Source organism: Vipera ursinii, assembly GCF_947247035.1.
Source record: "Vipera ursinii genome assembly, chromosome: 11".
Taxonomy (NCBI): Eukaryota; Metazoa; Chordata; class Lepidosauria; order Squamata; family Viperidae; genus Vipera; species Vipera ursinii.
In genome coordinates, this window is record NC_139524.1 from 1,779,855 (window position 1) to 1,794,111 (window position 14,257).

At 43.5% G+C, this 14,257-nt stretch overlaps 1 protein-coding gene across 14 annotated transcripts in view; it reads left to right on the forward strand.

Annotated features, from left to right (window-relative positions):
* Nucleotides 1–14,257, forward strand: part of MAP2K5 (mitogen-activated protein kinase kinase 5) — a 166,816-nt gene that overhangs the window by 36,542 nt on the left and 116,017 nt on the right. For all 14 annotated transcript variants that reach the window (XR_014493556.1, XR_014493557.1, XR_014493558.1 and 11 more), the window contains exon 9: nt 9,775–9,814. Coding sequence is in view for 8 of the 14 variants with exons in the window: in XM_083371584.1 (XP_083227710.1) it covers nt 9,775–9,814 (40 nt within the window). In the remaining 6 variants the exon portion in view is untranslated. The remainder of the gene's footprint in view (nt 1–9,774; nt 9,815–14,257) is intronic.

Genomic DNA, 14,257 nt, shown 5'->3' on the forward strand with positions numbered 1-14,257 from the left:
GCAACCCTTAGTTCAGGCATATGAATTAATGTGGGTGTGTAGGGTGCACATAAACTTGGTGGGCCTTTCTGGGCTGAGAAAGCAAAACAAGTCCCGGCTCTTAGGGGTAGCTGTGGCTAACTGGTCAGAAGTCATGAGCTGACCATCTTCCAGGATGCATCGATGGGCTCCTCTTGTCGTTTTCATTGTCCCCCTCACCGCACATGTAATGCAAATAATTGGAAATAATTGCCCTCTTGCTACGCTCATGGCACACTGAGGAGAAACCATCTCTGTTGCAGGCAAAGCCAAATTGAAGCTCTGCTTACAGGTAGCTCAGTTTTGGTCAGCAGCCACTGCAGCTGTGGTCCTTCACTGGAGGGAATCGAATGTTTTGTCAAATAAATTATAACTGCTCCTGATGACACATTTTGTATTTTTTGACCACCAGCATCCCACATGTGAGCTTTCTTTTTTTTTTTTTTTGAAAGGTGTGCAGCGTATATTGATTTGTAACTGAAGAATGTGTGTTTGTCTGCCTTTTCCTAAAACCCTGCACTGAGTCATATCCATTATTGCAATGAAATATTACCGGCGTTCAACAAACAAGGAGGCAGTCTCAGGTCGCTGAGCAGAAACATTCAGTTTCTGTTTCCAGGTGAACTAACTATTATTGAAATAGTTTATGGAGATTGAGATATTGATCACTTTCATGCTAACCATAGCTTAAGGGAAGTGCAGCAAGTGTGGGGAGGGGGCTGGGCCCCTTGGATGACACCCTATCGTGGAGTTCTGGCTATCCATCTCTCTCTCTCTCTCTGTATGTATGTAAGGGTTTACTGCCTCTGTAGGTTTATTGCTCGAAGAGAAGGTTATCTTGGCTTCGTTTTTACGACAATATAATTATACTTCAGAAATGCACTTGATTACTCTGTGCAGCAAAATTGTTCCAGTGGATTGCTTGGGCCAATATTGCTATACAAACAACTTTTCAGTCAATTGAGTTGAGTAAAAAAATCAATATTTCTATAGCAATATTTCTAAGGAGAACTTGCTGAATCCATTTTTTGAGTCCTTCTGTTTGTTTAAAGAAAAGGTGGTTTATAGCTTTTAGTTTTGTGTTTAGCTTATTTTTGCATTTTCCTAACTGAGGGATGATGCGCTTTTTGAAGCTAGCGGCTGGGGAAGGACCAAGGAGGGGCAGCCCCTGGCCAGCGTGTGAGAAGGCCCCCTCTTTCCCCAAGGCCTCTCCAGCTCACCTGGCCAGGAGTCGGCCTTTGGGCAGCCTCGAAAGTGCCCAAGAGCTTCCAGCGTTTGCCCTGGGCGCTGCGATGTGCATGGAAGGTAGAGAAAAGATGGCGCCTGTTTTGGAGAGGCTCAGCCTCCTGCCCAGCAGGGATAAACTCTTAGGTTTAGGGAGAAAAAATGTATAATTTTGAGATGATCATAAGAGAAAAGAGAGTCACTTTAAATCATATATTCTAATAATTCATGTACTACTTAATTAAGGTACGGTAGTTTGCTTCTCACAGTTAATATAAATTTTATGTATTTTCTGCTACATTTCTGTATGGTTCTTGCTGGAGAGGACTAGTAACCAGTCAGTTTGATGGTCTCTTTTCTGTTATGGTCAAGCACATGAGCATCTGAAAATTACATTTTTTTCTCTCCCTAAACCTAAGGAGTTCAACAAAGAACCTAAGAGTTTATCCCTGCTGGGCAGGAGCTGAGCCTCTGGGCAAACGGTCAGCACAAGGAGGCAATCCAGCTTCCTGCCTTCAGCACCTTCGGCCGGCCCTCCTCTTCCTCCCTCATTTATTTCCCAGAAGTTCCCCCTGGAATTCAGGAGAGGCTAAATTCCCACCGTTGCTTACAGTCACCAGGAATGGCCTGCTGATTGCAAATTGCAGTTTGATTGCAGCTGAGTTGTTTCTAGGGGTGAAACCAGTGTAGTTAGGCTACATACAGATTTATTACTCCACCTAATTTAAACTAGGTATTGCAATTTTTTTCTACCCTTCAGATATTTTGGAAAATCAGGTATGATGGAAAGTTCAGACTCTTGTGTATATACTGGAAAGTATTTGTATACTGCCGCATCCAGGGTATTTACTTAAATTGCTTTTTTGGAAAATAATTCATGGGAAAGGCCAAACACAGCACTGGGTTTGCTTTCTTCCACATTTTTAAACTGAGGATGATTTACATAGCTCTAAGACATTTTTTTTCCAAAATTGCTTCCTGGGTTCCTTGAAATATGTTAACAGTGTGATTTATAGGGCAGTGTCCCCTTTTTAAAATTCGTACAGAGGAAAAACAGCCTTGTATTGTTTATAACAAAGACACCTTATTGGTATCATTGGAAACTTGTCAGTGGTAAATAACACCTAGCATTTCTCATATTTTGTGAACTCTTCTGAATATTTTTCTCTGCAAAATCATGTAGCATTTTAACCTTGGTAATTTGGCCCAGATTTCAGAATTGCCCTGCTAAGTCCAGCCCTGCTGTCCATCAGTGGCTCGTCCGCTGTCTCCGGGACATTCCTAAGCAGGACACAGCCACACGTGACCCCCTGGCCCCTGGGCTCCAGTGGCGGTCTCGGCCCCAGAAGTGTTTTCCGAGGCTTCCTGCAAGAGTGGGGAGTCAGAATTCATAATTCTCAATCTAGCCAAATAGGGACGGTGGCTCCAAACAGCACATCTCCATGAACACTTGCTGAAGTCTTCAAGTAGAAAGCGTGTGCGATTGTGTGTATGTTTGTGCATCAGATGAAAGTGACACTACACATTTACCATGGACAGGATTAATTGACGGAGCGTCTTTAAGTGTCAGGGCGCCTTCTGGTTTGGCCTGGTCTCTGTGGGTCCAGCTGCCAGTTGCTGCCAGAAGCTGCTCAATGTATATCCAGTTACGAGGCCGCTGCTGTACCCCACATAAAAGTTTTGTATACAACTGTGTGGGTTGTGTGCACATGTTTACTTCTTTTTGCCATTCTCTCGTCATACTCTAAATAAATAATAATTGCTGTTCCTGGCTCATCAGGGCGGCTCTTCCGTTTCATCCTTCTTAATTTGGCTTAGCAAACCTTATTTTTTGTACTCCAGACAAGAAACCCCCCACCTTCCTCTTTTCCTCTTCCAGGACATCTCGGGCATCTTTGTCCTTTCTCTCTTCCTACTCTCTCCCGTTTGTCTGACGGGTCAGAGTCCCCCAGAATTTGCAGGGAAAATTGTTACAGGTTAACCAAGTCTGGCCAGGGGTTACAATTCCCTTGTTTCCACTGACCCCAGCCGTTGGTGGGCCAGCTCATAAAATCGGTTAGCACAAAAGTGCCTAAAATGAAGATGAAGTGGCTCCTCTCGCCTTGACAAAACCCATCGCTTCTGTTGAGGAAGTGCTGCGGTGAAAGTAAATAAATAAATGGACAGCAATCAGGGCCTAGTTGATGAAACTGTTCAATTAAAGCACAGACATTTACATGGTGTAATTTCCGTAAATTGCCAATGAGCCCCTTTAGACACAACCAGTGTTCAAATTGATTTCAGCATTGATTTTGGCTGAAGCTGATAAATTTCTGCTTGTTAGTTAAAGTAATTTTGCAGAAGACTTTGTACTGCAGTATTGAAGTGTTCATTTAGCTGATGGTTAAAAGAGGAGTTATTTACCGAGGGCTGCACTGTTGTTCTGAGATGCAGCAATTCCCAAATCATCTTTTACTTTTACTTTTAATTTTTAAGCTTCAGTATCCCAATCAATAGGTGACTGAAACTGATTAAAACTTATCCAACCAGCTGCCTGTGGCAGTTTAATTAGAAACTAGTTGATTCTTAAATTAAACTTGTTTTGTTGTACTCTGTACTCATCCTCCTGAAGATTCAGCAAAAAGTTAAGTTGTTCTTGATTTAAAAATAAACTAGGGATTTTGCTAAGGAACAGAAGATGCTCTCGCTGAGACAACCTCAAGAAATTTGATCGAAGGCTTTCTCCTCTCCTACACAAGCATTAGCCCTGTGGATTAAACAAGGCCAGTTGCGAGTCCCCTTGATCTGCTCCCAACTGAGATTGCAAGACCCCTGTGGTGTGGCATCTCCAGAAACATTCTGCAACCTCTTCTTCTCAAGTCTGGCAAAGAAGCAGGACTGTGTATACTTGGTGCAGATAAAGAAACAGCCATCCTACATTACCACTCTGTGATTTAAAAAGTCCTTGGCAGGCGCACAAAGAACAGGTCGAGATTCCAGGCTACAAGCTCTCTTCCTCTCCGGGTCCCCTCCCAACCCACTGCTTCCTTCCCCCCCCCCAGTGTGGGGCTCCTCTGTCACATTAGGACTCTTCTGTCTCCCCCCCACCCCCCATTTGCCTGGGGCAGCTGGTCTTGCAGTCTTGGAAAAGTTCACTTTGGAGGCAAACTGCCTGTGGCCAGAGGGCACCTTCAAGTTAATAATGAATCATTTTGTGGTCGTCATTCCAGCATCTGTGGTGGGATTTTGGAGAGAAGGCAGGTTGGCATCGCTTGTGGCTTTGGATGAGCAGAGGCCCAGCAAGGCTGCTCACTTCCGAATGTCCTTTTTTAACAGCCAGCAAGTCAGCTAATGGGCTCGCCTATTACAGAAGGCAACAACTGTCAAAGTGCTAATTTTCTGGAAACCTCTTTTCTTTTCACACGGCTATTTCGGTAGATGGAAATATTGCCGTTAAAACTCTCAAACTCCGAACATTAGCAGAGAGCTAAATCTAATCTGCCCAGAGAAGGCCTGGAACGGAGTCTCGGTATGGTTTGCTGCAGGTCATCTGCAGCTGCTGAGCCTCCTGTCTTTGTACAGTGCGCAATGTTTAGAGAGACCGAACGTCTCCTGAACGAGACGGACGAGCTTTTTGTTCTCTAGAGCTCTGCTCGATCTTGGCCGGGCCGGGCAGTGTCGGATTCAGGGCTTTCGGAGCAAGGGGGGCTTTCAGGGAGGAGCATTTGGTGGAGCCAAGACAACAGCTGCCCGCCACAGCATGGCATCCAGAACAAGTGCTGGAGAGGACCGGAGGGCTCCTGACTTGCCAGAGGCCTCCAAAGCCACCGGTTTCCTCCTCCTGCTTCATTCTCTGTGCTCCAAAGGTGGGCTGGGGCTGGAGATCCACTGACGCTCCCTGGCCCTTCATTTGAGGAGAATCAGCTGTCATCAGGAGGGGGGGTGGGTCTCCTACTTGGGACCACCACGCTGGTCAAAAAAGCTCCCAACCTTTGCCTCAGGGCTGGAAGTACAGGTGGTCCTCACCTTACGACCACAGTTGAGCCCAACATTTTCGTGGCTAACCGAGACATTTGTTAGGTGAGTTTTGCTCCATTTTACGACCTTTCTTGCTACAGTTGTTAAATGAATCACTGCAGTTGTTAAATTAGTAATACGGTTGTTAAATGGATCTGGTTTCCCCACGGATTTTGCTTGTCAGAAGGTGACAAAAGACGATCACATGACCCCAGGACACGGCAACCGTCATAAATGTGAGTCAGTTGCCAAGCATCTGAACTTTGACCATGTTACCATGGGGATGTGGCAACGGTCGTAAGTGTGAAAAATGGCCATAAGTCACTTTTTCAGTGCTGTTGTAACATTGAACAGTCACTAAATGAACTGTTGTAAGCCGAGGACTCCCTGTAATTCCAGGCCAATGGTTTTTCTGAGCCAGTGTTACTCAGCCTCGGCTCCTTGAAGCTCTGTGGACTTCAGCTCCCAGAATTCCCTAGCCGGCACTGAAGTCCACACAGCTTGAAGGCCCAACAATGTTGGCCTTTAAGTGCAGACTTTGCATCAGAAAGCATAGAAGTGAAAAAGCTTTCGGCAGCTTGCCTCTTTCTCCCGTTATGCTTACGGACAGATCATGTTGTACCTTTCCCATTAGGGTTTAGGGGAGGGGAGGGGAAATGTGGCAGGTTTTGCTCACACGAAGTGTGTATGTGTGCATTCATGTGCACTTTGATCACACCATCTGTCTTTCGATGCCCCCGATAGCTCTCTTATCATCTGGGCACACTGCCTTGTCAGAAGGCCCTGCAAGAGAAGCCTTTGAGTTTTCCAAATGACACCAAAGGTACAATGGTCCCTCCAGGGTGCCAAATGTCTGGAGACGTAGGCAGTAGTCAAGTTTAATAAGATACTTGACACAGTTGTGCCGATGCTGCTTAAAGTTGTTCTTTGCATCTTGTTCAGAAAAGGCTCAGCATAACAAACCCCAATTGGTAGCATTTGGCAAGAGAATTCTGTGCCGTTGTTTTCTTGATGGGGGAAATTGTCTGTCTGAAGCTTGGTTTATACTAAGAAAGGAATTTTAAAATTCCTATCTGAGCTTTACTCTTTGGGCCGGGTGCCCCAGTCAGAAAATGCTTTCTGGAAACAGGAAAGCTCCCCATTTTCTTTATTCCGGAACCAAGAGTTACCCTGTGGTAAGAAGGGTGGCCAATGAACGAATTGAAGGGATTCACGAGCCCTTCCAAAAGCTCTGCTTTCTTGGTGGGAGTGATTTATTTTGTACCCCACGTTCACTCGAAAGTTCTGTGCGCCTTTCATGGGTTTTATATTCCTGGTGTAACCAGCCCATAATTGTCACAAATTGTACTTTCATCATATTAATATTCCAGCAGAAGAGAATGTCTGCAGATCAGGCCGTGGAGCCCTTGGTGCCGTATGAGCCGGGAGGGTGGCTTGAGAAGTTTCACTAAGGATATATTATATTATATATTATGCTATGTCACGTTATGTTACATTATATTATTTATTGTGTTTTGTTATATTTATTATATTAATAAATAAATTTATTATATTATATTAGAAGAGATTGGACAGCCATTTGTCTGAAATGGTATAGGGTTTCCTGCCTGAGCAGGGGGTTGGACTAGATGACCTTCAAGGTCCTTTCCAACATCATCATCATCATCATCATCATCATCATCATCATCATCATCATCATTATTATTATTATTATTATTATTATTATTATTATTATTATTATTATTATTATTTCATGTTTCTGGGCGGCCCATCTCCCTAGTGGAGGGGCTCTATTAATAGTGCAAGCATAGAAACTGTCCAGAATGGTGTATCAGCAATGCAACTCCATGTCATTGGTGGCTGCACTCATTAAGGCTCTGAAACTCATTCCCCTGTTTCCTTTGCCAGGGGAAGCAGCTGAGTGCACCCACCCCTCGTGTCTGTAGGCCTACATAACTGGATCATCTCTGATCTCTATCACTAGAGGGATTTAGGGAGAGGCAGGACAGCCATTTGTCCGGAATGAAGCAAGGGGTTGGATAGAAGATCTCCAAGGTCCCTTCCGACTCCGTTATTCTGTACTCTGATCTTGAAGCCGATGCGGGAGGCCAGCGGTTGAACCAGGAGAACACCTGCATAATTTAAACGTCAACTTCGGGTTCTTCCGTTAGGGCTGAATGAGTTTTCCAGCAAGTTTATGGGGACAGGTAATTACTGCAGGAGTTGCAGCCAACCTGGAAGGGTTTGCTGTTAATTAAAGCATTGCTAAGGTGTCCAGTTTTCTTTCTGAGTAACCAAAGTTCCCATCCAGACTTCATTAATCACTTTACGGATAATGTGCTAGAGAAGGTCAAGACAACGGTGAATGTTGTGGTGGTTAGGAATAAGCCCGTTTACTTTCTTCAAGGGAGTTGTGGTGCTTGCAGTATCCAGGGGTGCTCTGTGCCCCATGGGCACAGTATCCGCTTTGTGATCCCTTCCACAATGATAATTAAATGTTAAATTGCTAGTGTCAATGCTCTGTAAACCAAACCAGGTACTGCTCTTGGCTGGAAATTTAACCCAACCCTCCACGGATGACTTGGCGTGCATCATAATTAAATCATCAAGTCTTTCTTTTTAATTCACTTGAAAACAAGAGACTAACCCTCCCCTTCAGAGAGGAAGGAGGGGGACGAAAAGATCGGTTTTCTTGACAAGCTAATTAAGTTGCCAAACTGCCCCGTGCAGGACATATTAAGGTAACAGACGTTAAGCATGCTATCTCGGCGGCCTGTTTTGTTATCATTCTGCTGATCTAAAAGTCAAAATGTTTTGCCACTGTTCACCCATAGTTTACAGTTCATTTTACCTACTCTGATGTAATGACTCTGCCTATCACTGTCAGCCTCTCAGTAATCCCTCGAGGAAAGTTAATTCTTGCTCTGAAATAATTTTTCTTACGGTGTTTTTAGGATTTACTTACCAGACCACTAATTTTTAATGCTAAACTTCCGTTTGTGAAGATTAGTAATTTTTTCTCTGCAATATTTTTTAGAGGAAGATACTTTTAAAATTCATTAACGCACAGAAATCGCACGCATACCTTCCCCATAGCCGGAATGGAGAATACATAGCTTTCAGATAGAAACTTCAAATGGTAGCTGACTACAAACTGAATGGAGTCAGGAGGATAATTGAACTGCAAAAAATTACCAAATATAATTCCAAGATACAGTATACCACAAGATGTGTGGTTTCTACACAGTGTGAAGTAATCAGTGAGGGCTCCTTGGTGCTCTGAGCTTGCTTGTTTTCTTGCAGACATTTCCTTACCCTACCTAGGTAACATCATAGTGGTGCCCTAATAAGGAGTGTTGCTAGCTGCCTGTTTATGTTCTGGTGTCTTGCCTGTCTGGGTGGACGGGGGTGGGGTGGGGTGGGGTCTTGGGGATTCTTTGGTTGGGCTGTTTGCTGTTGGCGCTTTGGCAGTTTCTTGATTGGGGTCTTGCTTACTTGATTGTTGGTCTGAAGTTGAACTTGGAGCTATTCCATGCTGTTCTGAGTGCTGATTACTGGTGGAGAGAAACTTGGGTCTTTTTCTCTTTGGGGCTAGCGGAGTGTCCCTTTTGCATAGTCTATAGATGTTGTTAATGTCTATGTGTCTATTGATGGCTGATTTGTCAGAAGTAATCATTCAACTTTATTCTACTTTTTCCACGACTCATATTGAGTACTGTTTCTGGCAGCACATTTTAAGATGTATTCTGAGAACGTAGAACAGGTTCAGAGAAGAGAAACAAGGATCAAGAAAGGGCCAGAAGTTGGGTCTTAGGAAGCTGGCATGTTCCAGAGTGAAGGACGCAAAATGGGGGTTTTTAAGTTATTGGAAAGCAAATTTCAGCTGAACTGTAGCAAAAAAGCCTTCCCAGCCACACAAATGGTTTGACGATGCATCCAAGGGGTGATGGCCTCCTGATCGTTCGATGTGTGCAAGCAGAAGCAGGACCAGCATCCGTCTGGGATGCTTTAATTTGGATCTCTGCCAAAACAGGGAGCTCGACTTGAGTGCCTCAGTGGCCACTTCCAGCTTGGATTCCATGATTCAGCTCAGATCATGGAAGCATCTGGCTGGCTCTGTGGGCATTTCCTTGTGTGGAGAGGGTCCCTCCTACGGACACGCCACGCCCCGATGGCTGGAAATTAGCCCTGCTGAGGTTTGTTGAGCCTTCCCTGGGCCTTTCGTTCTGGAGAGGCAACAAAAATGGGAGACTCGGGGAGTTGTTAGCCGATCATGTGTGTGACATGGCTGATAGGCTTTATTCAGCTTAATAAGTCACACATTGCAAGGATTGATTTTTGTGGTTGTTTGTTGTTCGGGTATGGAACTGCCCGGATCACTGGAACTGGGCTTGTTGTATATATCACTCGAGCATACAACTTCAATTGCTCAGGGATGCCATTAGCTAGAAACTTTAACAAGCATTGTGTAAAACTGAAAATACGGCTGTGATTTTTCTTTGCTTTAAACTGACTTGTCTTCTTCTTTGGATGCAGAGCAAACCACGTCCCCAGTGGGAAAATACTAGCCGTAAAGGTAAGTCTGTTCACAAATCTGCTTTAAAAGATCCCCCTGCCCCAGTCTTCTTCTTCCAGGACTTTATTACGTGAATTTTTGCAGTAAAGACACATCCGGGCTGAAGGGCACGATTTATAAGCGAGGGAAGTACAAAGCAGCCTCTTCTTCCTTTTCTTGGTTGTACAACTAGGTCCTGAGAGGAATACAGGCAGGGAAGACTTCTAATCTGTTGCAGAACTGACAATGGTGGCTTCATGTTAGTATTATTATTTTTTTAAAAACCTACAGATTCTCTACAAGTGTTCAGGGGGCCTTTCTCCAGTGCAGTATTTAATTTGATAGTATGATTATTTAACTATCTGAAGTCAGCGCCTCGTATATCTCATAGGTTTTCTCATCTTAGAATGCTAAATTGTGGTTTTTTTCTCTTTCCTCTTGATTGTGTTCAAAAATTAAGACTCTTAAATGCCTTAAGAAAGAAAGTGGAAGCTGAGACTTTTATGTCTGCTCCGGGGCTGATGCCTGACTGTCCAGCTTCTTTCTGGTGGAGAATTACAGATAATTGCCTACCAAATTCTTCTCCTCCATCATGGTGTTCTGCTGGAACAACAAATTCTTCTTAAAATTGCTTCCTCTTAAGATTCATTTTTCACCATCCCCAGATATTTTTACTGCATACATAACACAATCGATCCCAAAATTTCTGTTACTAAGCAAGACAGTTGTTAAGTGATTTTTGTCCCATTTTATGACTTTTCTTGCCACAGTTGTTACATGAATCGCTACAGCTGTTACGTTGGTAATATGGTTGTTAAGTGAATCTGGCTTCCCCATTGATTTTGCTTCTCAGAAGGTGGCAAAAGGGGATCACATGATCCCAGGACACTGCAACCATAATAAATAAGAGTCAGTTGCTTTGGTTTCTACAGACAAAAACAGGGCTCTGCCATGAGTTCAGCTGTGTCCCCCATTGTGGCCAATCTCTACACAGAAGAGGCAGAAATCAAAGCCTTAAACTCCATCACAGGAATTCCACCCACTCACTAGTATAGGTTTGTGGAAGATTCTTAGGTCAAGATTAAAACACAGCAACTGGAAGCCTTCGCCAGGCATATCAACGGTTTTCCTTAACATCTGCCCTTGTGAACTTGATGTATTCACAGATACATCAAGTTCGCAAGGAAAGATGTTAAGGAAAATAGACTGGCCTTCCTGGACTGCGCACTGCACATTAAGGAACACAGAAGCCTTAACGCTGAAGTTTACAGAAAACTCCCACAGAGAGATCTTTATTTGCGTTTTGATTCTCACCACCCACTGGAGCACAGAATGGGAGCGATCAGAAGCCTACACCGCCGGGCTGAAAGTCTGCCTACCAGCCAAGATGGGAAAGAAAAAGGAACACATCAAGGAGTCCTTCAGAACTTGTGGCTATCCCAGCTGGGCTTTCATCAGATCCCAAAAAAAGGCCCAGCAGGAGCAAAGAAGAAAATTGATGTGTATGTTCCATCTCTGCTGGTAGGCAGACCTTCAGCCCGGCGGTGTAGGCTTCTGATCGCTCCCGTCTTGGGGCTCCAATGGGTATCAAAATGTAAATATTGGGCTTTGCTTATTGGAAGCCAGCTGGGAAATTATGATCACGTGGCTGCAGGGCACTGCAACCCTCATGAATGCAAGCCAGTTGCCAAATTGCAATCGTTATCATGGAGATAGCGTGACGGTTGTAACTTTGAGGACAAGTCATAAGTCAGTTTTTTCAATAGCAATGTAACTCTGAACTGTCATTCAACAAAAAGACGTAAGTCAAGGACTACTTGTATTTGATTGCCAGTCTCTAAACCCTTTAAAATATTCCCTGTTGCATATGTTTAGGTCTGGCTCTTTGGCAGAGGAATATATTGTTTCTATTTATAGATGGCAAACAAAATCCCATGTAAATTGTGTTAAAAGTGTAAGAGGTCAGGGTGGAGGAAACCCCAGATGTTGGTTTGTGACCAAGTCCTGGCCGTCTTCTCCAAGGCCTCCATCCTTCTGCTGTGGTCAAAACTTTCCCATATCACTGAGGCACCAGCTGTCCGTCCCGTGCATAGCGAGCAGGGAGGCTGCAGTTCCTGGGAGTTTCTTCTGCTTTTAACTAGCATTTAAATGATCCATTTGATTAATCATTTGTATGCTGCCTATCGAACTCCCAGATTTCTTCTGAGTTGTACATACTGTAAAAGACAATTATATTGCCACAGATTAAATAAGTGAATTAAAATGGAATTGCAGCTTAATTTGACCTGTGATTTTGCTCTCATTCCCTTTAGTGGCACACACGCAACTCTGGCAAATAGATGAAGTCATCCATGACAGCCCGTGATGAATTGCTATCGCTATACTGTATATTTTAATAGCCTCTCACTAATTTAAATTGAGCACCAAGTAAATTATAATTCCGTCACTTGAGTGCTTGTATTTAACTTGACAACTCATCCTTGTTTGTCCTGGAGGTGTAGCAGAGAAAATGGCTCAGGTATTTCTGGTGGGGTTTAACCCTTTCTCCTTGAAATCCGCCTTGAGAAATCCCTTCTCTGTGGCCTTGCTGTTATTTAACAGAGAGGATGGCGTCAGGCTGGGCCACTTCCTGACAGGGAGGACAATTAACCAGTGGAACAGCACTCCATCACTGGAGATTTTCAAGAAGAGGCTAGGGACATTCACTTGTCCCTTGATGGTAGAGGTTCTCCTGCTGGGTCTGGACTAGAAGGCCTCCAAGATCCCTCTCAGATTCTATTCTATTCTATTCTATTCTATTCTATTCCTATTCTATTCTATTCTATTCTATTCTATTCTATTCTATTCTATTCTATGCAAATTCATATGCTCAGGAACCATTACCTCTTTTTCCATCGAGTGATTAAAATCATTTTTTCAAATATTTATATATATGTGATTGGACCTGATTTTATAACTTTTTTCCCATCAGTCTTAAGTTTATGCGGCATTAGTCAGTGAATGTCACAGTCGTTAAGTGAATCAATGTATTCCTTTGCGTGTTTTTTGCTGGAAACCAACTGGAAGCTCATAAATTGTGACCATGTGACGATGGAATGGTATAACCGGTGAAACGGTGAGCTGGTTGCTGAGTCCCTTACATGCGTTCACGAGACCGTAGGAGAGAGTGCAGCCAAGCAAGGGTGATGCGTGTGGCCAATTGCAATCTCACTGCTTTGAACAGAACAGAATAATAAATTTGAAGGGACCTTGGAGGTCTTCTAGTCCAACACACTGCTCAAGGAAGTGGTCCGATACCATTCCCGACAAGTGGCCGTCCAGTCTCTTCTTCAGTGATGGTGCATCCACAACTTTCAGAGGGAAGCTGTTCACTGATTAATTGTCCTCACTGTTAGGAAGTTTCTCCTTAACTCCAGGTTGCTTCTCTCCTTGATTAGTGTCCATCCATTGTTTCTTGTCCTGCCCTCTGGTGCTTTGGAGAATAGGTTGTGGCAGCCCCTCAAATATTGGAACACTGCTATCATGTTGCCTCTAGTCCTTCTTTTCACTAGACATACCTAATTCCTGCAGCTGTTCTTCATGTTTTAGCCTCCAGCCCTTTAATCATCTTTGTTGTTCTTTTCTGCACTTTTTCCAGAATCAACATCTTTTTTTATAATATACTAATCAAAGCTGGATGCAATAAGTGTGGTCCTACCAAGACATTACAGGGTGGTATTAATACTTCACATGATCTTGATTCTATCCCTCTGTTAATGCAGGCTAGGATTGCATTAGCTTTTTTGGCAGCTTCAGCACACGGCTGGCTCACATTTAAGTGATTGTCCACTAGGACTCCAAGATCTCTCTTGCAGTTACTGCTATTCACCTAAACTGTACCTGTAATGCACAGCATTTATAATTTGTACTTATTAATCTGTTCTGTACCTTTTAATACAGAGACTTTGTACACAAGATCTGTGTAGCACAATGTGATGTATACAATGTGAATATATAATTTGGGGAAGCAGCCCTGTCCCACTATTCTATACAAAATGGGCCCTACCCCTCGTATTCTTAAAGATCAGTGTACCTGTAAGTTACAGCAGCTTGCAGGCTTTCTTGTTTCATTTCCTATCTTGGCTGATACTGAGTTTGCCTTCTGTGACATCCGCTCTGATCAATATCCAGCCGAAGCTGGGCAAGCTCATCTTGAGGAAAGCTGAACTTGTTAAAGTGAAGAGGAACATTACAGTTTAAAATGGCCTCTTTTAGAGTCCAGAGAGGGTTAAATGTTCCTTGCCCCTCTAAGGACCAAAATTGATACAACGGTTCCAGCAGTTTACTTTGTTTTAAGCTTTCCATCCAGGAAAAAAAATGTAAGTGAATATTGTTGGCAAATGACTATTGATTTGGAGAAATGTGTTAAATGTTTTCTTGGCAGCATTTCTATTACAGTTACAGCTTTTATAAATAACCCTAAAG